At 37.2% G+C, this 25886-nt stretch overlaps 1 protein-coding gene across 1 annotated transcript; it reads right to left on the bottom strand.

Moving 5' to 3' along the window:
- Positions 1–1326: 1326 nt before the first annotated feature.
- Positions 1327–25673, bottom strand: LOC118801712 (butyrophilin-like protein 2). The gene is made up of 7 exons (XM_036562076.1): positions 25577–25673; positions 20937–20998; positions 14425–14454; positions 6194–6253; positions 5287–5640; positions 4379–4729; positions 1327–1337 (listed from the first exon to the last, which is right to left on the bottom strand). The coding sequence occupies exons 4-7, from the start codon at positions 6249–6251 to the stop codon at positions 1327–1329; spliced, it is 774 nt and encodes a 257-aa protein (XP_036417969.1). The 5' UTR covers positions 6252–6253; positions 14425–14454; positions 20937–20998; positions 25577–25673.
- Between the last annotated feature and the right edge of the window lie 213 nt (positions 25674–25886).

Genomic DNA, 25886 nt, shown 5'->3' with positions numbered 1-25886 from the left:
TAAGTTGGTTTCAATAAACATGCAACAGACTGGGCCCAAAGCTACCTCTCAGATAAGCAAAACTGTGTTGCACTGGGTAACTTCAAATCAGATTCAGTGCCTGTCACAAAGGAGTCCTGCAAATTTCAATCCTTGGTCCAGTCTTATTTGATTTATATATTATTAACCTTGCTGTCTCTGCACCAATGCAGATGTCAGCTGACTCTGTTCATGCAGCAGTAGAAAAACTTCAGTGCCTCCTTCAATGCCTTACAAATTGTTCTATATAAGTATAAGCTAGTTTAAATACCAAGAAAATTACATTCATGCTGTTTTCCACAATCCCTAAAATTGATTTTAACACTGTGAATATCAACACCCTAACAAGATCTAGTATTGGGAGAGTCACCAAATATAAATACCTTGGCATATGGCTGGACAATAAACTCACATTAATAAGCTAGTCAGTAAATATAGGCAAATGCTTGGATACTTGTACAAAAATAAGATGAGTTTGCCAAAGCATACTAGAAAAAAAGATTTTGTAGACAACTTTACTATCGATCCTAGACTACCATGATGTAATCTATAGCCATGCATCTACCAGTAGCCCTAAACAATTAGATTCAATACATCACTCTGCTCTGAGATTCTTTACTGGAGACCTTTACAGCACTCATCACTGCAGCCTGCATGAAAAAGTTCACCCTCTGCCATGCAGCCAGAAAATCACTGGTTTGTTTTTATTTATAGGGAACTGTCCAGTCATATGCCATCTTATGTAATATCTATGCTATCTGTACATAATGGTATCTCTTAGACTCACTCTAGTGACTGGATCACCTGCCAGATTACTAGAGTTTTTATTGGATTGGTAAAATCTGTTTTTAGCCACAGTGCACCAGTGAACTGGAATACATTACAGGAAACTCAAAGCTCTGCTCGCTGATGTTACTCAACCATTTAAAATTTTCAACCACTTCAACTCAGTCTGCAACTCTTTCATTTGATCTTAATTCTTTCACTGTTTTATTTCATTTTACTATTTTACCAAATAATTTATTTGTGAAGATTTTTAGTTTTTTCTTTTTGTCCGTTAGCTGTTTTTTATTTACTTTTTATTATTACAGATTAAGCACAGATGCATTCCATCACACTTAACTAGTGAGTTTAATAAATATTTTGTGAAGAGCAGAGGTAGCCAAACACCAAGGTTAGAAAACACTACTCTATAGCACCAGTTCAAAGATTACTGCCCTACAGCGATGTCTAAAATCAGATTCTTTTAGTAAAATACATTTCTCTAGAAGTGCCATTACACTTTATTTAATTATAATGTAGGTATGTCTAGTAAGACACTGTAGACAGCAATATCAGTTTAAATATAAAGACTGATCAGTTCATGCATGAAGCTTTTGAGTGTCAACTTGCACTCAGATTTTAACCTTACTAACATGAGGTTTCTGACAAACCTGGTTGATCAAAGTGCTTTGTAAACTGACTCTGAAGAAAATATAAAATGAATAAAAGTTAAATCTTTTGAAAATGAAATTCTTATGCATAACAACACTTCATTCTATATAGCAAGTAATGAAATGGTAAGTTAGACTGAAATTTAGGGATGCACCAATATGAAACATATAGGTTAATGAAAACCAATTTAATTTCATCTGTGACATTTAATAGGTCAACAGATATTATTATTGCAACATTTATTTATTTATTTACAACTATGTTTTTATGCAGTATCCCCATAATTCTATCACACAGTTATTTTTAAGCTGCACCATTCAAAATGGCTTTTTGTCCATTTATGTTATCAAATGTTATTAATCCTATTTTCTGTGAAAAAGGACAAATATAACTTAACATATCTAATAAGTGCAGTGCTATGACTAGTTCAAATCTGAATACATTTACCTTAAAGTATTTGACTAACATGCATAATATGTGTGTTTCTGTTATTGACCCTTTGACAGAATAATTCATAAAACAGCCCCCAGATGCACATATGTAAGAAGATGGGGTGCGACACATCCAGTGATGTGGCCACAGTCTGTGTTATACAAACTCGATTTCTGTCACTGGAGTTGAATTACATCATTGTAGAATGCTTTGGTGGGAAATTACTTACTAAGACTGCCATCTCATAATTACAGAACTTTCAGTTTCTTTTTTGTCTTGAGCTTGGTGATGGTTCCATGATTTCACTGCCTCTTTTAAACCCTGCATGGTTCTTGGCCAGGGCTGCGCGCAGTTTATGTGATAAACTGCAGTCTTAGTTAATCGAATGATAATTGCAGGTGCATTGTGGGTGCAAATTATGGTTGCATTAAGGCAAATCCTGCACTGCCCTTGCATTCATAGGTGGCTCTCTGTATTTTACTGTGGACTGTCCATGTAAATGGTTTTGTAATGGTTGTGGTTCATCATAGAATACAGTCTACACACATATAATGTAATCTAAACATTGTCCAGTATAGTGTGCTTTATAACATACTACAATCAGGACCACTAAAAAACATTTTTTTTCTGTTCTTAAAATTGTGTATATATATACAGAGAATATATTGTTTCTTTGTAGGTTAAACTCACAAAAAACTCATATGCTGTTGTGTTAGTCCTGTTGTGCATGAATGCTTCTGACCACAGAGGCACCTAGCAGCGAACTTCATCATTTAATCAAAAAGGTTGATCAATCTTCCTTAATCTTGAAGTAAGTAAGCCAGAAAGAACCAAAGTGGCTGCACTGTTGGGAACTACAACCGGTTATGTATTTTACATCGTACACATGCATCTCAAAACTTAAAAAAAAAATGGTTAATGATTTAAATGACTGAATGGAATAAAATAAAAAGTGTGTGGACTATATTGTTGTAATGAAATAGGATGAATAAAATGTTACATCAGCACAATCAGTTTCTCAGTTCATCTGTTTTGGTAATTATGTTGATGTAATACATTTTATGAATTTGGAACCACTTGACCTATTAAATATTATTTCAATTTGAGTAAGTAAAGCACCATTTTTCATTGTACTACTGAAATGTAACTTTGCCAGTTCTGGCAACCTCCTGATGCTCTAAAACAAGTACTAAAATGTGATTTTAGAAAATCAACAAGTTAAAGAGTGAACGCGGTCCATATTAACACACAAGAGGAAGTGAGGAGCACAGAAATTAATTATAAATATTTACTGATGATTTTTAGCACTAAATAACCTGACAAGGAGTTCAGTTTTCTGAGTGTGATCATGCTAAAGCATACAGTCTCCCAGAAGTCATGACATTGCACAACATCATCTTTTCTGCACATGCAGACAGTTCATATGGAAAATGTTTTTTTTTAATAATTTATTCCTGAAAATTCTTAATAAAAATTACCTTTCAAGATGTAAGCTGTGAAGACTGTTAACATAATGACAAAAACTGACATGCAGATGATGGCAATCTTCCAAGCATGAAAACCTTTTCCTGAAATACAAACCAGATAAAGTTGTACATACTTTGTGATATATTAGGCATAGTTCAGACTTCAAAATGACTGTGCAAAAAAAAAAAAAAAAGATTTTTTTTTTAGAAATTTAAAGTTTCTTAGAAATAATTTTTTACAGTAATATATATGCTTGAAAATACCTCTGATACTAAATGCTTAGAATTCTGACAATTTCAAATTTTATAATTAAGGATTTAAAGTACTGTATGTGGTATTTTAGGTACTGTGAAGATGAGTTGGTAACATTTGAAGGTCTCAAAGCAATAAATGATTACGTTGTTAACAAGTAATTGATTACCAATTATTGATACATTAGTTAACTGTTAATTCAGCATGGTTATTACTTAGTAACTGATTCAGCATTTAGCCATTAGTCGTAGTCTTTACTAATAATATACTTTGTCATAAAGATCATTGAAAGAACTGTGATGGGGGCATAAAGTAGTAACTTATAGTTAAGGCTTAGGAAATAAGAGTATAAGGAAACAGCTAATGGAGGAAATATATAATGATTTAACAGAATATTAATTAAGTAGCAACTACCAGAAGTAGTAAGTAATTACTATTAAGTTCTCATTTACTTCTTTATCTGAGTAACCATACATGAATTTGTTGGCACTACAATAAGCAACAGTTACTGCACAATTAATGAGTAAATAAGCTAGGAACAAAAGACATCAGTGTAATAATATATTCAATTATAAAGCACATTATCTATTATTAAAAATTAAATAATGCTCAATAAACAGCCAAGTAATATACCAATAAAGTGAAATTGATGACTTAATAACAATTAATAATTAATTTGAGACCCATTTTATAAACTGTTATTCATCAAATAATGCATTTGTTGCAAGTTAATAAGTCATAAGTAATCCTACTCTGAAATTGTGATGGCTCTTACCTTTAACTTCAACATAGACCTTAACCTCATCATCCCAGTCCCCATACCGAATGTAACACTGATAAAATCCCTCATCAGAAGGCTGGACTGCTGAGAGTTTGACTGAAGTGTTTCCTTTTTTAAGTTCTTCCTTAAATAAGCTTGTTCTTCCTCTATAAGACTCCATCTGCCTCTGATTTCTGTCTTCATAATCTACATACAGATGCACTAATCTCTCATCCAGGTACAGTCTGATCCACTCCACCATCATATCTTCAGCACTGATCCTGGGCTCGAGAGAACAGGGTAGAACCAGATCTTCACCAGCTTTGACAACAAGAGAAGCAGCTGGACCAACTACTTTTAAAAGTGCTAGAAAGAAAATCATAAATCAGTGATGCATCCAGTTTTCCTAATATTTTATCAGTGTAGCACTTTTATTCACTCCAAACTTTTGGTCACACAAAATCACTGGACACCTAAACAGGGTCATTTGATTTCACCATTTTGATTTGACCACCTGATGTCACCTTAAGTGTGAGCTATTGGTATTCTCATAGGCCCTGCTACAAATTATGTCACTGCTTTCATTCAGACATCAATTTAGACTATAAGTATGACACTAATTTCACATTTTCACACTTATTTTCCTTTTTTATAATCAAAGATTTCTATAGCTCAATCTTAGATGTGCTGAAATTAAGCTTGGCCTTTTCTGTCTCTAATTTGTAAATACATATCTTTTGGATAAAGTAATCTACCATAATACAAATACAGAAGCCTCTTCACTCTAAATGTACATGAAATATGCTTTCATATTTATTCATTCTCTTGTTGGTTTTCAATAACTGTGAGCTTATAATAATTACAACAACAAGAACAACAATAATAATCAAAAGAAGAAGTATTGAAGTATTGTTATCACTCACTTTTGACTTCAACATGAACAGCAATGTCATCAAACCAGGACTCTGATTTAATGGCACACTGATAAACTCCTTCATCAGAAGGCTGCACTGCTGAGAGTTTCAGTGAGGTGTTTCCTTTCTGCAGCTCTTCTTTAAACAGAGCTGTTCTTCCTCTGTATGACTTAATCTGTTTATCATTTGTGTCTTTATGGTCTTTATACAGATGAACTAATCTATTATCACTCAAATCTGGTCTGATCCACTCCACCATCATATCCACAGCACTGATGCTGGGTTGGAGAGAACAGGGCAGAACCACATCTTCACCAGCCTCAACAACAAGAGGAGCAGCTGGACCAACTACTTTAAAGTTCTCTGTAATCAAAAACGAATATAAAGTATAATACAATTACAGTAATAACAACAATTCCAATATATGTATAACCATGTATATATGAAATATTCAAAAGTATTCACTGCTTTGTAACTTTTTTCACATTATTATGCAAACCGAGGGCTAACATGGTCCAGTACAGTTGTTGTTTTTAAATTCATAATTTATCTAATCTAATGCCTCAGCCAATGAACCTGAAGACTTCTGCTCATGTGGCTGAACAACAGAACAGTATTGTTGGTCACTTAAACATGCTCAGAGTTAATGTCTGAATTTCCCATGTGAATGGGAAATTATGTAAAGTAAAATATGTAAAGTAAAATATGTAAAGTAACAATGGGAACTTGTTATGTGACAACATATGAAAATAAGTTGTACTTTAAACAATGCATTAAAAATACAGAATACTGAGATTAGAATATGTTTTTTAGATTGAACTGATTTGTAAATTACATTAAAGAATGTAATGCTTGTTATTTCATAATTATATAAAATCTATAAGTATACAGATACACAGCTTTGATAGACACATACCTGATGTGGTCTCCATAAAACCAGAGAAAATCAGTAGCATCACACAGAGAAACATCATTCCTGAAAGACAGTTTGAGAGTCAAAAAGCAAAATTAGAGCACTGCACACAAGATGAACCATTCAAATAAAAAAAACATCAAGCAGCATAAACACTGCAGATAAGGGTCACTTAACTTAAACTTAATCTTAGTTATAGTTATAATTAAATTCCAACTATGTCTGCACACTGAGCAGACATCTCTGGAATTTAATAATAACTGTAATTTAACAACTATCCTAATTTAGACAGATAGCTAGCACAGCAATATGTTTGTAGATTCTTTCATAACATTGCGAAAGATGAAGCATGTCAGAAATACATTTTCATACGTTTCCTACATTTTATTATAGACTCTGAACAAATGGTAACACTTAACAGACAGTAAGTACACGTACATGCAGCATTCATGCAACATTCATGAACAGTGTAGTAACACTTCATTATAATACATAATAGTTTTAAAACACTCAATATATTTATTAATGAGTAGCAAACATTTTAATTAACTTAAAACTCACTCAGTGATGTTTAGTGTAAACATCATATGATAATATAGTAAAATACATTAATATACATATTCCTGATTTTGGGGGGACAAATACAATTCTAAGTGCATGTTATTCACAAGATATCCATACCTCGTTCATTATTTGTTTGTTTAATAACATCCAAAAAGCATTCATAATTCATAAAAATGGTACAAGTTAATGACGTCACATTCCTATATATTACATGAACCTGTGCAGTATTTCAAAATGTGATCATGGATATGCGATTTGCATTACACTGTAATAAACAGAAACAATTATATATTCTCTCAAGTATTTTCATGATGGTTTTAGAGATACTGTGTAGCTTTCCTAAGTAAACTCTTGTAATATAATAAGGTATGAAGCTGATCTGGCTCTTACAGCTTCTAAAAGGGACAAGTCTGACAGAACTGAGACAGGAGCTTCAGTTCTGTTTATAACCTATGATGATGTGATGAGTATTACTTGATTGTCACAAAGGATTTTGATATATTTAGTAAATTCATCTTGGTTCTTGCCCAAATAAAATCAGTAATAAGCAGAGGAGGAAAGTAATGAATTACATTTGCTCTCATTACTGTTCTTGAATACATTTTCCCTGTAACTCCCTTTGAGAAGAATTAAATCATAATACTTGACTTAATTTCTAATAAAGCACTTTTACTTTGCTATTTTTAATTTTTAATAACATTACAGAATAAAAACTCATGAACCAGTTACAAGAAAGCCTTGTTGAATTTAAAACATTCAGTTAGTAAAGCCAATCAAAACAGAGCAGCTCCCAGCTGCAAAAACACTACATTTCAGCCCTGATGTTTTCAAAAATGTCAGTGGGGGAAGACAGAGGAGAACTTTCCCAGCAAAGGGAACACAGAGAAGATATTTTACTCAAACTGACGTCTTTATTTGTTTTCAAATGAACTAATGAAAATGGGGTCATTATAAACACACCTCCCAAAACCTGGAGAGATCTCTGCTTTCACAACCTCATCTTCTACCCTCAGAGAGCACATAGCTGACTGGCTAGCTAATCCTAGCTGAACAGGTACTGTGTTACAGAAAACAAAAATGGCAGGAATTTATTAAACTTAAAGCTGTTCCATGTTTTATTGTTTGTTAGTTAGCTCGTTTAGTTAACAGGTGTAAACCCATAGCCTACAGGTTTACCCATATAAATATGGTAAACAATAACTCTGCTGTGCTGAGATTTCTTTTTCTTGTACTGATTTTTTCTCTTACTGGCCTAAATAGTAATCTGATCAGACTGTGGGTGGTGGGGTGAGAGCATAAGTATTTGATTTATATGATATTTTTGCCACGAGCACACTGCACGTGGACAAAACAAATATCACCTCTTGTAAGAAAACATCAGAGCATCACACACTAGATCTAAAAAAGTGTTGCTGTAATATTTAGATCATCGTTCACTTTAATGGAAAAACAAGCTGTTGCGCTTGTAGTGTAACTTAAAAATGGATTAACAAAGATGCAGTTACACCTCGATCTCACCTTGGAGAGGATACTACATCATCAGAGACTCGTGCATCACAGAACGCAGCCTGACTGAGTTTTGTTTGTACATATTATTTCCATTGATGTAGCCAAGTCGACTCAGAAATATTTTCAGATTATGACTGTGGATACACAAAAGCAACTTGAATACTCAAGTAGTTTTCCAACAAATAACTTATTTACTCTTAATTGAGCGATTTCCTGTATTAATACTTTTACTTATACTTAAGATCATCACTACAGTAATAGTAGTAATACTTTTTCCACCCCTGGTAATGAGTTACCCAATAAAATAACCACTGCCATTTTAGTACTCATGCATAGAGATCATTTCAGCTGGGTGCATTGTTAGCCTGTATGATTACTAGTAATCTATGTTGACAGTGAAAAATAAAAACATACAGTATCGTGTTGATTGTTCTAAAGCATTTATTCTCTGGATAATTCCATAAGAACTGTTAATGTGAAGACGGTGCTAGCCTGCTGGCTGTGTTCATATGTAGATCAGAAATAACTGAGAATCAGTAAAGTGCTGACAGCTGGCAGAGTAAGACGTAGTGAGACTTGGAGAGAGCTATTAGAGAAAATTGTGCTTATGTGGCTGTGACCAACAACAGCTGGTTACTAAAGCACTATGATTTGTGCAAAAGCTATGTCTTCAAATAGCAGATAATGCTACAATACATTACTGTCTACTAATAAAATTAAGTAACCCTAAATTCATAAATTAAAACATAAAAAGTCTATGTAGAATAATAAATTGTTAAATATCTTTGTACTATTCTTATGCCCAAGAAACTACTAAAAATGGCATAAGAGAGCATTAAAAAGTAGCATTAAAAAGGCCAAGACCTATATATATGCAAATTGTAAATGCCCACTTTCCAACATGGTTCTAAACCCCATCCCCGTCCCCACTACCATGCATGCCATCTCTATCTATTTTACAGGCTGGACAGATGAGGTAAAAGCAGAGCAGAAGCAGAAAAATAAGCTCCCATTGTAACGTTAACAATCAGAAAGATTCTGTCTTTTTCACTCTGCCTCCAGTCTCTTGATTTCACTTCCTCACTTTTGAGTCTTTATTCTCTGAACGTGCCTCAGTGAGCAGGAATGGCTGAATTTGAGTTTTCATTTTGAGCTCAGAATTGGGTGGGAATTTTAAATTAAAACACATAAATACATTGCCATTTTACATATTTCACTTTAATTGGGATTTTCTCTATTGAAAATGAAAGTGAAACAGATTTACCTGCTCAGATTTGAGTCTTTATTCTAAACTTGTGAGGCTTCACTGAACTGGAATGTGTGTCAAACTTTTCAGTCAGCTAATGCTAGCTTCTAGCGAATGTGGAGCAAAAGTGCCTTAGACTTGCAGCTTTACATGCAAACACACAGGTTTACCTGCTCAGAATAGAATAGAATCTAGTCTTTATTCTCAAAACGTGCATCAATGAGGCTTCAGTAAGTCAAAAATAACCTGTGCTGTGGTGAAATTGTTGCATTCTACACTTCTGCAGTAGCATAGCTACCCCCTACTAGAACAGTGCCCAGCAAGAGGCGGTATAAGACTACTACCTGAGCGCTAAGGGGTGACCTGACACTAGTTTAGCATCAGCAGAGCAGGCTCATGGCATTTCTCATGGCTCTCGTGGCACTTGTTGGCACTTAGCACGCTCTCTCATTAACATATTTTAGTATAACGGACCGTGTTCCATTGTACTAAAATATATACTGCTTATTTGCAAAGTACATAACTAAAATGCTACATAGGTCTGTATTTTGGAAAAATGGAAAAATGTGAACTCTGTAGTGCTATAGTAACATATTTTATATAAATATCACTCTTTATAACCATAATTACCCATCTAACAAGAGTTAAAAGTTAAAATGTCTCCATTTAAAAGACATATTTGTGTGTACAGGGCGCTTTAAACACATCAAAAAAATTCCAAATCACCTCAGACTGCAAAAATGTGGACATTGAGCCACTAGCCTTCACTAAGCCTTCACTAAAACACTGTAGCACCAGGCTGTTGTATTGAAGAAGAACAAAATAGCTCCACCTAGCTGCACAAAACTGTTTTACTGTAAAGTTACTGTTTTTGTTCATGTGTTTCATATCAGTCATGAATGCTTTATGACCATAAACACTTTGAAATATAATTAATGTAATTCTAAGCTCTCTTTATTAGGTTTACTGTGTGTTTAGTATCGTAGGCTATTTAAGTTGTGGGCTTTCATATTGTGGACTTACACTGTTGTTTTAATGCTGGAGCACAACAGCGAGACGAACACAAACACAAACCATCTAACGTTTGCAAGTGTACTTAGAACGTTCAGAAAAAGAACTGAAAAGTAAAAATAACTAGAATAAACATGAAGAAAACATTCCAGAGTGTTTAATCAATCAATCCTTTTTGTTTGATCATGTCTGTCCCATCAGTGTACTCTGGCCTTAAAGGTTATGTTAAACTAATAATCTGTGCCGTTCATTTGCACCCATTTGTTAGGACTCCCGCAGTTGCACGATACCACCAGTGCTAGGAGAGTGAAAGTGAACACAGGCTTCCTCTGAGACCTGTGAAGCTCCACTGCATCTTTTCGAACTGCTGCTTACACAACGTCATTGGACAGGTGAACGCGGTCAGAGGAAAGCACTAACCGCCAGTTCTGTTCTGTCAGCTAACAGACGCCTGCGCTGACTAGCATCACACTTAGAGATGGGGTGAGATGGAGGGCCATCCTACCCACCCAGAGAGAGCGAAGACAACTGTGCTGTCTTGGACTCCCGAGCACAGATGGCTGTAGCATCACCAGGGATCCAACTCACGATCTCCTGACGATGGGGTTAAAAATAATTCTTCATGATGACACTACGCTGGCCTCCGTGTGTTAGTTCATGCCACATACACATAACTACACTGGTATCAGTGAAGTGTCAACCACCCAGCCTGAAATAATCTAGGGGAAACACTGCATGTGTATAAACTGGTTGACTTTATCTTTTGCAGTACAAAACTAACTAAATGAAAATAGTACAATATCACAGAAACCCAAACTCTGATGTGGACTTTAGCAAACAAACCAGGTGTGAAGACAGTCTTAAAATCTGTTCATTTTCCTACACAGACATTTCAATAATGCATCATATGATTCACATTTAAACTACACTTCTCTGACACTTATTGTTTGAGAGTTTTACACACACTGCAAACGAGCAGTAAAGGCAGAAATAATATCCATCAAAAAGCTGAGAGCATGGCAGCTTCTCCCATCTTTACATAGGAGCTCCAGAGATCTGTCAGAGTGATTATGGTCACCTCCCTGACTTGCTCCTCAATCATTTGCTCAGTTTGGCCAGGCAGGCAGTTCTACAGAGAGTCTCAATGATTTTGAACTTCCTGATGTCCAATCAGCTGAATTTACCACAGACACAGGAGCTCTAACACAGCGGTTCAGACAGAGGGTGAATGCAGATGTACAGTATGAGAAAAATAATGTGTTTTTGGAACATTTTGGAAATTTTTGGAAAGCATGTTAATCTATTCTAGGAGACCCCAGAAACACTGAAAAAACAGAATGCAGCATTTCTGCCATATAGAATAACTGCAATTGTTAATGCATATCATTAACCGTTCCACAATCGGTCAAATACACTTACTGACGTCTGAATAAACTACATAAAAATAATGTGCTGTATGTAATGAAAGTACTCCTACAGCCACAACTCTCTCACTGCCTCACATGTCATGCAGTCAGCATTGATTGTTATCACTATGGCTCCTCTGTGCTGAAACTGGACAATGCTTTCCCCACAGAGCACTGGAATGGTCTCCCTAACCTTCTCTGGCTCAAAGTGTTTTGCTTCTCCAGACTTAGTGGGGTCACTCACAGAGTAGCAGAGTGGACTTCTCAGCCTGCTCACTAGCAACCTCTACTGGGATAGATTCACATCTCGTCTGCTACTCCAGCTCCCCCTGAATGAGTGGTATCTGTGTTCAGCCCATGTGATGAATATTAGGAACAGCGACTCAATCCAATTTACAGTTTATTGGCTTTCAATTTGATTTCATGCGAATTAAGAAAAATCTGCTTCAATTTGATCCTTGTTTTACTCCAAACATCAACTCAATTTGGAAACTCAATTCAGCACCTTTATGATTTTTTTATAAAGAATTACGTTATTAAATGAAATATAATGACTGCCTAATTAATATAATATAATATAAAATATAATGGACTTCCCTAATATTTCTCTAGTAAAAACCTGAATCAGTCAGATTACTTCAGTAATGTTTATTACAACAAAGGTAAGTCAACAATAGAACATGCTCTAAATTGCTTGGACACAAGGCATATGTGTGTTTGTGTGTGTGTGTCTGTGCAAATAAATCTAAATATTGACCAGCGATGATACACACAAACAGGAGATGGCACAGAAAAAATAAAATTCTTTTACTTGAGTAAAATGATACAGACCTCACAGGGTTCTCAGCATAGGAGTCGTGAGATAATTTGAGGGGTCGTGACGTGGTCTTCTATTTTGGATTACATGACTGATTTATAAAACCTTTCCAGTGTCTTATATTATTATATTGTTGTAGTGCCTCCCGTAGTGTTTCATGGTCAGTAGTTAAATCAGTAGCGCTGTGTGGACTTTAATCTGATCCATATTTCTGTTTAGAATTTTGATGTCATCAGAGAATGTCTGTAGTGAACTGATTGCACTGACAGTGGAATACAGCTACAGTGCTGGAGGAAGGAGAATGATGTGAAAATAATTGGAATATAATTTATCAATAAAAACTGCATGTGTGTGAGAGAATGAAGACGTAAGCGAGAGAGAGGTGTGTAGTTGTTGTTGTCAGTAGTTCCAAGACATAGTTTGAGGTGTGTTAAAATTGTGTGTGTGTGTGTGTGTGTGTGTGTGTGTGTGTGAGAGAGAGAGAGAGAGAGAGAGAGAGATAGAGAGGGAGAGAGAGAGAGATAGGGAGGGAGGGAGGGAGGTGGGATGGATGTGTTGTTGTTGTTGTTGTCAGTAGTGATTCACATTCTTTGGCTCCAGTTCCAAAATACAGTTTACCTGATGTGTGTTAAAACCGTGTGTGTGTGTGTGTGTGTGTGTGTGTGTGTGTGTGTGTGTCTTTGTGTGTGTGTGAGAGAGAGAGAGAGAGAGAGAGAGAGAGAGAGAGAGAGAGAGAGAGAAACTTTCCTTGTGGTCGCAGGCTTCATTGGTATCTGTGTTGTTGGACCGAATTTTAACATGAAAGGACCTTTAGCTGAACACAACTTTTAGTGTCATCTGAAAGTCTACTTTAGATCTAATGATAAGCAGCCTGAAGCAGCTGCAGTGATCTCTGAGTGGGACTTTAAGGTGCTCAACATTGTTTTGGTCAGTAGCTTGAAAACACAGAGTCATGAGTTTCACACTGAAGTAATGAAGAAATGGCTATTTTGATGCAGCCCAGTGTGTTGCTTGACTGCACTGTTATTATACAAGCATAATTTTAAATCACTAAAGGTGATTGTAGATAATGTCCTTACATCACTGTTACATAATATCTATAACTAAAAACTTCAGTGTGCACTTATTAAAGCTTAAACATTAACATAAAGCCTCAGCATTAAACCTTCAGCAACTGCACACAATGCAAAGAAACACAGTGTGAAACATTACATGAATTACACAAAAACAAAACGACAATGATATGATCAGAACTGGAAAACACAGAACCTGCTCATATTCCTATGTAGATATTTTAACTTCATAATAATAATAACTTGAATAACTTCATCTCTCTAACCTCAGTTCAGTTTGAGAGTCTGTTTCACACTAAAAGTCAAAAACAAGCAGTAAATCAGAAATAATATCCATTAAAGCCGAGAGCAGAGTTACCTGATTCTGAGGTCAGAGTTCAGAGTCTTTAAAGCCGAGAGCAGAGTTACCTGATTCTGAGGTCAGAGTTCAGAGTCTTTAAAGCTGAGAGCAGAGTTACCTGATTCTGAGGTCAGTGTTCAGAGTCTTTAAAGCCGAGAGCAGAGTTACCTGTTTCTGAGGTCAGAGTTCAGAGTCTTTAAAGCTGAGAGCAGAGTTACCTGTTTCTGAGGTCAGAGTTCAGAGTCTTTAAAGCTGAGAGCAGAGTTACCTGATTCTGAGGTCAGAGTTCAGAGTCTTCAGGTAGAAAAGTTCAGCTCCGTCTTTATCAGGATCTCCAGTCCTACAGCAGACACACATCAGCTCATATATGATAATACGATCTGTAGTTTCTCACAGTCGACCAGTTTATTATATCACACTCCTGAACACACTCAGCTCCTCTACTGGACTTTAGACTGAATGATAAACTAGCTGTAACTTCCTTTTCCTCAGAAAGAGAAAACCAGTTGGAGCACATTTCACTCTCATTATACTAAAAGTGTATCTGAGGTCAAATCAAACTCTTCCAAACGTGTATTTGCATATAAAAGTTCATACTGATGTACTCAGTGTGTAAAGTCAGTAAACACTGAACAGACTGTCTGTATGTGACCCAGAAATCCAGACAGACAGCAGTGCTGCTGTTCTAATGGTCTCATTATTAACTACATCATCCATGTACAGTCAGATTAAACAGGTTCTAATGTTCCACTCATACATGAAGAGGAACACAGCATGAAGCTCAGTGACAGAGTTACTGCCGGAGAACTTCAGGAAGTTACTGTGTTTCTGTTCACACAGAAATGGTTTCAGTTCAGGTTCACAACTCAATGAGTGTCTGAATGATTTCATTAGAAAAACATGAACTACTTCCAGATTCCAAACAACAACAAACCACATTCCACACACAGGAGGGGCTGAACACAGTGAAACTGAGAGAGAGAGAGAGAGAGAGAGAGAGAGAGAGAGAGAGAGAGAGAGAGAAACAGAGAGAGAGAGAGAGGTTCATGCATTGTTCAGCTCTTGGACCCAGTGTAGTTGATTATGCTATCACTGACATGTATCCCTCCTACATCAACGCATTCATTGTCCATTATCAAACTCCTCTATTAGACCATAACCAAATTAATGTGTATCTAAAATGGTCAAACAAACCCCAGCAAACGGCAGCAGAGCCCAGTAAGCTGGTCACAGTCCACAGGACTTACAGATGGGCTCTGGATAGCTCTGAGAAATTCATGCATGCACTCCAATCAGTTCCTGTATCTAACAAAATCACTAACTTTATTAACACCCATTCTGAGAATAATAAGACCAGTGTTAACCTTGCTGTGAATGAAATCAACAGCATTCTTCAAACAGCATCTTCTATAGCTGACCTTCAAAGAAAAAAGGGAAAACAAGTAAAAAAACTGGAAAAAGAAAAATGGTTTGATTTCGAATGCCAATCAATTAGAAAAGAACTAAGAAACTTTTCAAATCTAAAACACAGACAACCTGACAATCAAAATCTGAGACAAAAATATTGTGAAACTCTTAAACATTATGAACATACAATCCAAATCAAAAAACAAAATCACACGAACAAAACTCTCAGAGAAACAGAAGATTCTGTTACACAAAATCAGTTCTAGGAGATGTGGGATAACCTGAGCACAACAAAACCACAAGACATACCTACACAAAACAGCGACATTTGGAAAAAACATTTTGAAAATCTCTCAAAAAGATGTAAATTCCAATCACAATCTGGTCACGCAAAAATTACAGTTGCTTAAATACACAATCAAAGACAACCAAAACCCACTCGATTATCCAATAACGCCAAAGCACTCCTGAGCTGCAGAGGGCAGTGCTCAAGTTATTCAACCTCGCTCTGAGTACAGGCTGTTTTCCTGACATCTGGAGCCGAGGACTTCTAACCCCGATCCATAAGAGTGGAGATAAATTGGACCCTAACAATTTCAGAGGCATCTGTGTGAGCAGTAACCTGGGGGAAGTGTTTAATAGCATTTTAAATAACAGAATTCTGACTTTCCTTAACGAACACAATGTCCTGAGCAAGAATCAGATTGGCTTCCTTCCAAATCACAGAACTACCGACCACATTTACACCCTACACACCCTAATTAATCAACACGTACACCAAACAAAAAATGGAAAATTTTTTGCCTGTTTTGTAGATTTCAAGAAGGCTTTTGATTCTATAGGGCATGAAGGGCTTTATTATAAACTTCTACAGAGCGGTGTTGGGGGTAAAGCTTATAATATAATCAAATCAATGTATTTGGAAAACAAATGTGCGATAAGAATTGAAGACAAACGTACAGAATTCTTCACTCAGAAAAGAGGAGTGAGGCAGGGCTGCAGCCTCAGTCCAACACTGTTCAACATCTACATTAATGAGTTAGCGGTGCAGCTGGAACAGTCTGCAGCTCCTGGACTCACTCTACAGGATCAGGAGGTGAAGTTTCTGCTCTACGCAGACGACCTGGTGCTGCTGTCTCCGAGCACAGAGGGGCTACAGCAGCACCTGGACCTGCTGGAGCAGTACTGCCAGCACTGGGCCCTGGCAGTAAACCTGAAGAAGACAAAAGTTATGATCTTCCAGAAAAGGCCCAGGTGTCAGGAACACAGGTACCTGTTCACTCTGGGCAGCACCGCCCTGGAGCACACGATGCAGTACACTTACCTCGGCCTCATCGTCACTGCATCTGGGAGTTTCAGCGCAGCAGTGAATGCACTAAAGGAAAAAGCTGTCAGAGCGCTGTACGCAATCAGGAGGACATTCTACAGTATCGACATTCTCATCTCAATCTGGTGTAAAGTGTTTGAGAGTGTGATCCAGCCCATTGCGCTGTATGGGAGTGAGGTGTGGGGTCCACTCAGTGAGCACGGCTACACTAGATGGGACAAGCATCCAACAGAAGCCCTGCATGCAGAATTCTGCAGAACGATCCTGAAAGTCCAAAGAAAAACACAAACCAATGCATGCACTGAGTTGTGAATGTACTGAACTGTGAATGTACTGAGCTGTGAATGCACTGAGCTGTGAATGCACTGAGTTGTGAATGCACTGAGCTGTACATGCACTGAACTGCGAATGCACTGAGCTGTAAATGCACTGAACTGTGAATGCACTGAGCTGTAAATGTACTGAACTGTGAATGTACTGAGCTGTAAATGTACTGAGCTGTGAATGCACTGAGCTGTGAATGTACTGAGCTGTAAATGTACTGAACTTTGAATGCACTGAGCTGTGAATGTACTGAGCTGTAAATGTACTGAGCTGTAAATGTACTGAGCTGTAAATGCACTGAGCTGTGAATGTACTGAGCTGTAAATGCACTGAGCTGTGAATGTACTGCAGTTTCCAAGTTCTCCAAATCGTCAATGTCATTCAGAACAGGACAGGCCAATCAAAATGATCTCAATTTACTTTAAAAATTTTAGTCAGTAGTTGTATGAGTAATGCTGTGTGCTCTGTAGTTAGCAGTGCTGTGTAGTCAGTAGTTATAACAGTTGTGCTGTCTGATTAGTAGTTGTATCAGTAATGCTGTGTGGTCAGTAGTTGGACCAGTGGTGCTGTGTGGTCAGTAGTTCACTCAGTGGGGCTGTGTGGTCAGTATTTCACTCAGTGGGGCTGTGTGGTCAGTAGTTTGATCAGTGGTGCTGTGTGGCCAGTAGTTTGATCAGTGGTGCTGTGTGGTCAGTTGTTAGATCAGTGGTGCTGTGTGGTCAGTACAGCATCTATTTTTGTCGTTTTTTACTTTTTGGAGATACAAGCTTTTGTTCTGATAAAATGCTACATGATTCACTGAACAGAATTATGGGATTGCAAATTCCAAAATGATATATGCCGGGATACACATGGCGTGTTTCAGTGGTCACTTTATTAACTGAAATCCCTAAAAATCTGCTGAAGCACTACTTAGAACCAGCCTGACGGCTACACTGGTCTCTGAGTGCAGCTTTACTGAGCTCAACAATGTTTTCTGGTCAGTAGTTTGAAAAGATAGTCAGGATTAATGTGATGGCTGAACAGCTCCACTAGTGTTCTTCACACAAATCACTGTTATTCTGCACAGTGTAATTTAAAATAGAAAAGGTAGTTTAGATAATTACACACAGTCTCCTCTTCTACTGTATCAGAATATCTCTGACTTATCATGAGAGGCACTTTAACCAGTTCATGGGCCCTATTGGTCTATTTGCACACAGCATCCAAAACATGAAGCTACTTTCTTATTGTCCAGTTCTTTTTCAAATATTATGTATGAAACCATTTAAGGAGGAATGGAAAATTAAAATAAGAATTTGGCAGCCAGTTTCCACCTCACTCATACCTTTTGGCTTAAAAACAGCGAGTTTGAGAAGAGTTTGTTAGCTGATACCAAACATGATGAACTAAATTTATCAAAATTGATGTTTGAAAAACCTTTATTCTGTTAAAACTGTACAAGTTCAGTAAGTTTTAATATAAAAATCGAAACATATCCTGAACTTGAGATGAAAGTATGTGCTATAGCTGTGTTGCTAGCTATAGCCTATAGTGTGCAAGCTATAGTCTATAGTTTGGTCCAGTGCCATAGGCAGAAATACATTTTTGGGTAAGCCTGTGAAAAAAGTGGGAAGGCCAACTTGGTAAATCCCATTTCCAAATGCACTAATGTTCTGCAATGTCACAACATCAACCTACAGCCTATTCCAGCCATGCAGTCATCACCCTACCTAATCCACCACATCTACTCTATGGTAATACAAAACAACAGCAATTAAACAGATTACTGGATTCATATAAACACAACCAACACTACAGCACCCTTCACTATAAAGCATGCGTTCACTCACCACAGCCATGTTTGCCCAATGAAGACGACATTACTGAGATAAAATCAGACAAAACAACACAGTAAACTTTAAAACCTAAACTTATTTACTGTAGGCTAAAGCGTACTGCCACAGCAGGAATGAAAAATATTTAGGATCCATTCATGTCTTACCTTAATGCACTGAAGTAACGTTAGATGTTTACTTTCACATTTTCACAAAGCCCACATTAGCCGTTGTAGTAATAGAGCATTATAAGTACAAAATTCACAGAAAACGAAGAGCGGTGTGGGGGGTAAAGCTTACGATATAATCAAATCAATGTATTTGGAAAACAAATGTGCGATAAGAATTGAAGACAAACGTACAGAATTCTTCACTCAAGAGGAGTGAGGCAGGGCTGCAGCCTCAGTCCAACACTGTTCAACATCTACATTAATGAGTTAGCGGTGCAGCTGGAACAGTCTGCAGCTCCTGGACTCGCTCTACAGGATTAGGAGGTGAAGTTTCTGCTCTACGCAGACGACCTGGTGCTGCTGTCTCCGAGCACAGAGGGGCTACAGCAGCACCTGGACCTGCTGGAGCTTATTTACTGTAGGCTAAAGCGTACTGCCACAGCAGGAATGAAAAATATTTAGGATCCATTCATGTCTTACCTTAATGCACTGAAGTAACGTTAGATGTTTACTTTCACATTTTCACAAAGCCCACATTAGCCGTTGTAGTAATAGAGCATTATAAGTACAAAATTCACAGAAAACGAATGGATTTTTTTCAGCTTTGTATAAGTAGTAACTGTTAGATTTTTCAGGAAGGAATCTCACTTTTAAACATCCCCAGTTTCATCTTTTTACCTGACTGGAGCTTCAAATTCAAACACTGACATGCTGAACGAACTGAAGGCTTTAGACAATGGTGGCTAGCAAAGCTTGCTGTGCATTGAACGGAGAGCTTAGAATAGAAGGCAGAGCTTGGTGGAGAGTGTAATGATTTGATTGGGCATAATAAAGTGACAGTGCTCACAGTAAACAAATCAAATTTCCCCAAGACCTGTGATTAATCTGGACAGACACAGGTAGTAGAAGGGAAATAAATAACTCATGAAAAACCCAAAAGAAAACAAAATAAAACAAAACAAAAAACGGCCCCAGGGCTTCAGCCCATGCTTAATTTGCCCCTGCATATCATTCCTTTCAGAACAAAAGGAATGATAGATCACTAAACAATACTAAACAATGAGAATCAGAATTTAAAGAAGATTTTTTGCTGCCTCCAACTCCGGTCAGTGCTGTGAGGCTTTAACTGTATTGTACAGAGACAGTCATAAACAGATAAATATATTTAAAGGATCCCTGAATAAATCTTGAATAAATACAGAACACAGATCTGTAGGCTAAAGAAAAAATATACACAGTGCAAAGATACTGTGAAACATTACATAAAAACTCCTACAGAAAGTAGTAATCAGAACTGGAAAACAGCAGAATTGTTCATCTTCCTATGTAGACATTTCAGCAAATAACCACAACTGAACTGAAAACTTCATCTCTCTAACCTCAGTTCAGTTTGAGAGTCTGTTTCACACTGAAAGTTAAAAACAAGCAGTAAATCAGTAATAATATCCATTAAAAGCTGAGAGAAGAGTTACCTGATTCTGAGGTCAGAGTTCAGAGTCTTTAAAGCCGAGAGCAGAGTTACCTGATTCTGAGGTCAGTGTTCAGAGTCTTTAAAGCCGAGAGCAGAGTTACCTGATTCTGAGGTCAGAGTTCAGAGTCTTTAAAGCCGAGAGCAGAGTTACCTGATTCTGAGGTCAGAGTTCAGAGTCTTTAAAGCCGAGAGCAGAGTTACCTGATTCTGAGGTCAGAGTTCAGAGTCTTTAAAGCTTAGAGCAGAGTTACCTGATTCTGAGGTCAGAGTCTTTCAGAGTCTTCAGGTAGAAAAGTTCAGCTCCGTCTTTATCAGGATCTCCAGTCCTACAGTAGAGACACACATCAGCTCATATATGATAATACGATCTGTAGTTTCTCACAGTCGACCAGTTTATTATATCACACTCCTGAACACACACTCAGCTCCTCTACTGGACTTTAGACTGAATGATAAACTAGCTGTAACTTCCTTTTACCTTTAAAGAGAAAACCAGTTGGAGCACATTCAGTCACATTAGAGTGTATCTGATATCCAGTCTTAACAAGACTGGGCAAGCAGGGCTTTGATGGATCAACATCAGCTACACTGCATTTGTCACAGAAGCGTCTATGATACTGGATTTATTTATATACCAAACTTTATGTACTGGGTGGAAAGTTCATATTTTACCCCACCAGCTGCAGTTACCAGTCAAGTTTTATCTTATTTACCTGGCTAAACGTGACACCCGTGGATAGGATATCTGAGAGCGAGTGACTTTTGTTAGATTGAAAGCAAGCATGTGTATCTCTTTAGTGTCTCTTTAGTGGCTAATCTACTATCATGCTTAGTTTTTTCTTAGTTTGCTTTTTTCCTGGCCCTGATTTTTCCCCTCTTTCTGTCAGCGCCACCTACTGATGAGCTGCTACACCGCCAATCATGAGCCCTCTAAAATATAAATGGGTGGAATGTGTTTATTTAGCCATTCAGACTTGGAATGGAAATTTGACATGTCATAATTTTGAAATACCATCATCATTTTGGAATATTATCATAATTAAAAAAAACCTACTGTTTAAATTTTTATTTGCTGGACCACAGGACACTTTTCCACTTCCCCTCAGTCCATTTTAAATGTGCTCAGGCCCAGAGAAGCTGGCTGCGTGTCTGGATCATGTTAATATATGGTTTCTTCTTTGCATTTTAGAGTTTTAACTTGCATTTGTGGATGCAGTGATAAACTGTTTTCACAGACAGTGGTTTTCAGAAGTGTTTCTGAGCTCATGCAGTGATTTCCACTACAGAATCATGTCTGTTTTTAATGCAGTGCTGTCTGAGGGCCCAAAGATTACACCAGCAAATACTGGTTTTTGACCTTGTCCCTTACATACAGAGATTTCTCCAGATTCTCTGAATATTTTAATGATATTATGAACCGTAGATGATGAAAAGCAAAAGTTCTTTGTTATTTTATGTTGAGAAATGTTATTCTTGAATTGTTGCGCTATTTGCTTGTGCAGTCTTTCACAGAGTGGTGAACCCCTCCTCATCTTTACTTCTGAAAGACTCTGAGATGCTCTTTATACCCAATCATGTTACTGACCTGTTGCCAATCAACCACCAGCTGTTTTTTTAGCATTACACAACTTTAATAGCCTTTTGTTGCCTCCGTCCCAACTTTTTTGGAATGTGTTGTTGGCATCAAATTCAAAATGGGCATATATTTTTAAAAAAACAACAAAATTTCTCAGTTTCAACATTTGATATCTTGTTTTATACTATTTTCAATGAAATATACGGTTTAACTGATTTGCACATCATTGCATTTGTTTTTATTTACATTTTGCACAGCGTCCCAACTTTTTTGGAAACGGGGTTGTACAATGGTATATAGTTTCACAGGAGAAAAATACATCCCTCTCACTCAAAGACGAAATAACTAACTAACTAACTAATTAAATAAATAAAGTAAGACTGTTTTCAAATGTTATTAATATTTCTATGTACCTGACACATCTACATAATCCTGTATATGGAAAACTGTGTGTATGTAATACCTGTGTACAATATATGTAAAAAAAAACAGTTTTTGCTTTAAATTTAGTTATTTATTTGTGTTTACTTGTACTTTAGAGTAAGTGAATTTATATACATGTAAACATATGAATATTTACACATATATATTAACAATCATGTGAAATCTGGTCTTCCAGTAGCAGAAGGTTAAAGTTACTTTCAGTTTCGTTTCAGTGCGTAACCTGATCACATGCTGAAAATCGCCCTCTAGTGGTAAATAAGTGGAACATCCCAAAATGCTTCGTATACACTGTGTCTGCAGCATGTACCTCTCTCTCTCTCTCTCTCTCTCTCTCTCTCTCTCTCTCTTCCTTCATCTCTCCTTCTCTCTCTTTATCTCTTCCTAGCCTAAGCACATTAATAGTTTCCACATATTTACAGGTCTCTCTCTCTCTCTCTCTCTCTCTCTCTCTCTCTCTCTCTCTCCACGTGTTTACAGTGCTCCACTACACAAAATATAGGGATAAAGGGATTTATGTGCTTTAACCCTCTGTTTGAGTCTCGTGACTGGTTTCAACATCAGCTCGTCTCACATTTCCCTTCAGTTTAATCCACCACTGAGCTGAATTAAAGAATCCATACATACAGACACTCAAAATATCCTGAGTCACACAAGCTTATTGTACATTACTGTATTTCATATTTAATGAACTCACTGTGTGAAATCCAGAGCAGTGAAACCTGTAAACAGCTCCTCTTCGCTGAGGGCTTCAGCTTAAAGTTACTTTCAGTTCTGTTTCTATTCATCACCTGATCACCTGATCAGTATCGCCATCTAGTGGTTAGGTGGAAAAACATCCTCCCCCCAGCAGATCTCAGTTTAAACATGAGACATGCTGTCTCCAATACGGCTTGTTGACAGGATTTTTTCTCTCTTATGAGAATTATTTATTCTCTCTTAATATTGTTTTTGATTTAGTTGGTTATTCACTGAAATATTTCCTCTGCTTTTAGATCTGTGCTTATTTTGAGCTTTATGCTCTTGTGAAGCTACTGTAGCGACTCAGAGATTAGACCAGCAACACATATTTAATAACTACGTAAATGTGTGAGAAAAATATGATTACAAGGAAAATTCGTACTGAAACTATCGTGATGGTGGTTCTCAATGGAGATTCTGTGAGATGGGATCACACCACACTCACTGTAATTAGGAAAACTGCACCCATATATGGTGCAACTTTGCCACCTTTATTACTATTACTATTAAAATAATTATTTAAAACATTTGAACACACTGCTACAACCCTTAAGTAATTAGCCTATCAATTATCCAGTATATACAGCAGTAATAAGCATTCCCTCTATATTCATTTAATACAACAGTACTTTTGGCGGCACCTTTGGTGTCTCCTTCTAGAACTGCTCTTGATAATTTTTTCTATTTACTGCCCCCCAACAGTGAAATGAAATCCACCCACCCTAAAACCTCATTCACTGTAATGATTTTCACTTCCACAACCAGATATTTCAGCCATAATCTCAAAATACAGCGCTGAGGAGAAAAACAAGGTGGATATGACTTTATAAAGTGTCTGATAGAGCTAATAAACACACATCTCTAAAGCACTGCAGGTCTGTCCCTCTGCTGGTCAACCCGCACTACTGCACATCACCACGCCTTTTACAGTATTAGTGCTTTATCAGCTCAATGTTCCTCATAAACAGTAATGCGCTCTGAATTCAGACAAAACACACAGCTATCGGCGTTAAATACGACTATATCTGTGTTCGCCGCTCAGTTTACAGCGTTTATACATTCACACCTTCACTCAAACAGACTCTCGGCCCTCTCACCAGATGTTTGTCACAGCTGAAAGACCAGTTTAGTGTCTGTGAAACACGTAAAAACGTGCTCTTGTTTTAAACTACATGCAGAAATTCCTCATTTCTGTTAGTTAACTTGCAGAGTGAATCCAAAGCGCTGATGTCTGAGCTCTTCTCTCCGTTTGTAATGGCGTCAGATTAAAGTTGCTTCCGGTTTCTCTCTCACTGCCCCCCTCCCCCCCCTTCACCAGTCTCTGTTCCTCTTCCTTTCTGAGATCAACAGCGACACAGTAGCGAGATCACTTTGCCACCTTTATTACAATTAAAATAATTATTTAAATCATTTGAACACACTGCTACAACCCTTAAATAATTTACCTATCAATTATCCAGTATATACAGCAGTGATAAGCATTCATTCTATATTCATTTAATACAACAGTACTTTTGTATTAAACACCTTTGGTGTCTCCTTCTGGAACTGCTCTTGAGAATGTTTTCTGTTTACTGCCCCCCAACAGTGAAATGAAATATCCACCCACCCTAAAACCTCATTCACTGTAATGAACTTCACTTCCACAACCAGATATTTCAGCCATAATCTCAAAATACAGCGCTGAGGAGAAAAACAAGGTGGATATGACTTTATAAAGTGTCTGATAGAGCTAATAAACACGCCCCTTAAAAGCGCTGCAGGTCTGTCCCTCTGCTGGTCAACCCGCGCTACTGCACATCACCACGCCTTTTACAGTATTAGTGCTTTATCAGCTCAATGTTCCTCATAAACAGTAATGCGCTCTGAATTCAGACAAAACACAGCTATCAGTGTTAAATACGACTATATCTGTATTCACCGCTCAGTTTACAGTGTTTTTAGACCTTCACCCAAACACATTCGGCCCTCTGGTCGGAAGTTCGTCTCGTGTGTCAGTGATCGGTCACTGAGTATCTGCTGTAGAGTAAATTTAATTCTCCACTGAGTTGAGCTGAAAGACCAGGTTAGTATCTGTGAAACACATAAAACGTGCTCTCGTTTTAAACTACATGCAGAAATTCCTCATTTCTGTTAGTTAACTTACCGAGTGAATCCAAAGCGCTGATGTCTGAACTCTTCCCTCTGTTTGTAACGGCGTCAGATTAAAGTTGCTTTCGGTTTCTCTCTCACTGCCTCACCCCTCCCCCCTTCACCAGTCTCTGCTTCACTTCCTTTCCGAGAAGATCAACAGCGATACAGTAGCGAGTTGAGATCACTGTCCATCACTAAAGACATGTATTACCATGTATGAAATGAAAGTAACATTACATTAGAAGCAGTTTGTTTGTTTACTATATTGAAAAGCCTATAACAGTAAAGTATCAACATTTTTAAATAACAGTCATTTAAGTTCA

This window comes from Colossoma macropomum, unplaced genomic scaffold, assembly GCF_904425465.1.
Source record: "Colossoma macropomum unplaced genomic scaffold, Colossoma_macropomum, whole genome shotgun sequence".
Lineage (NCBI taxonomy): Eukaryota > Metazoa > Chordata > Actinopteri > Characiformes > Serrasalmidae > Colossoma > Colossoma macropomum.
The sequence above is the reverse complement of the archived record's forward strand: the minus strand, read 5'-3'. Positions and strand labels throughout refer to the sequence as shown.

What these genes read in the sequence shown, in the direction of transcription:
- LOC118801712 (XM_036562076.1), bottom strand. Translation starts at nt 6,251, where the DNA reads ATGATGTTTCTCTGTGTGATGCTACTGATTTTCTCTGGTTTTATGGAG. An exon ending in TTTTATGGAGACCACATCAG is followed by an intron (nt 5,641 to 6,193) that starts GTATGTGTCTAT and finishes TTTTGATTACAG; the next exon opens with AGAACTTTAAAGTAGTTGGT. An exon ending in TGTTCATGTTGAAGTCAAAA is followed by an intron (nt 4,730 to 5,286) that starts GTGAGTGATAAC and finishes TTTTCTTTCTAG; the next exon opens with CACTTTTAAAAGTAGTTGGT.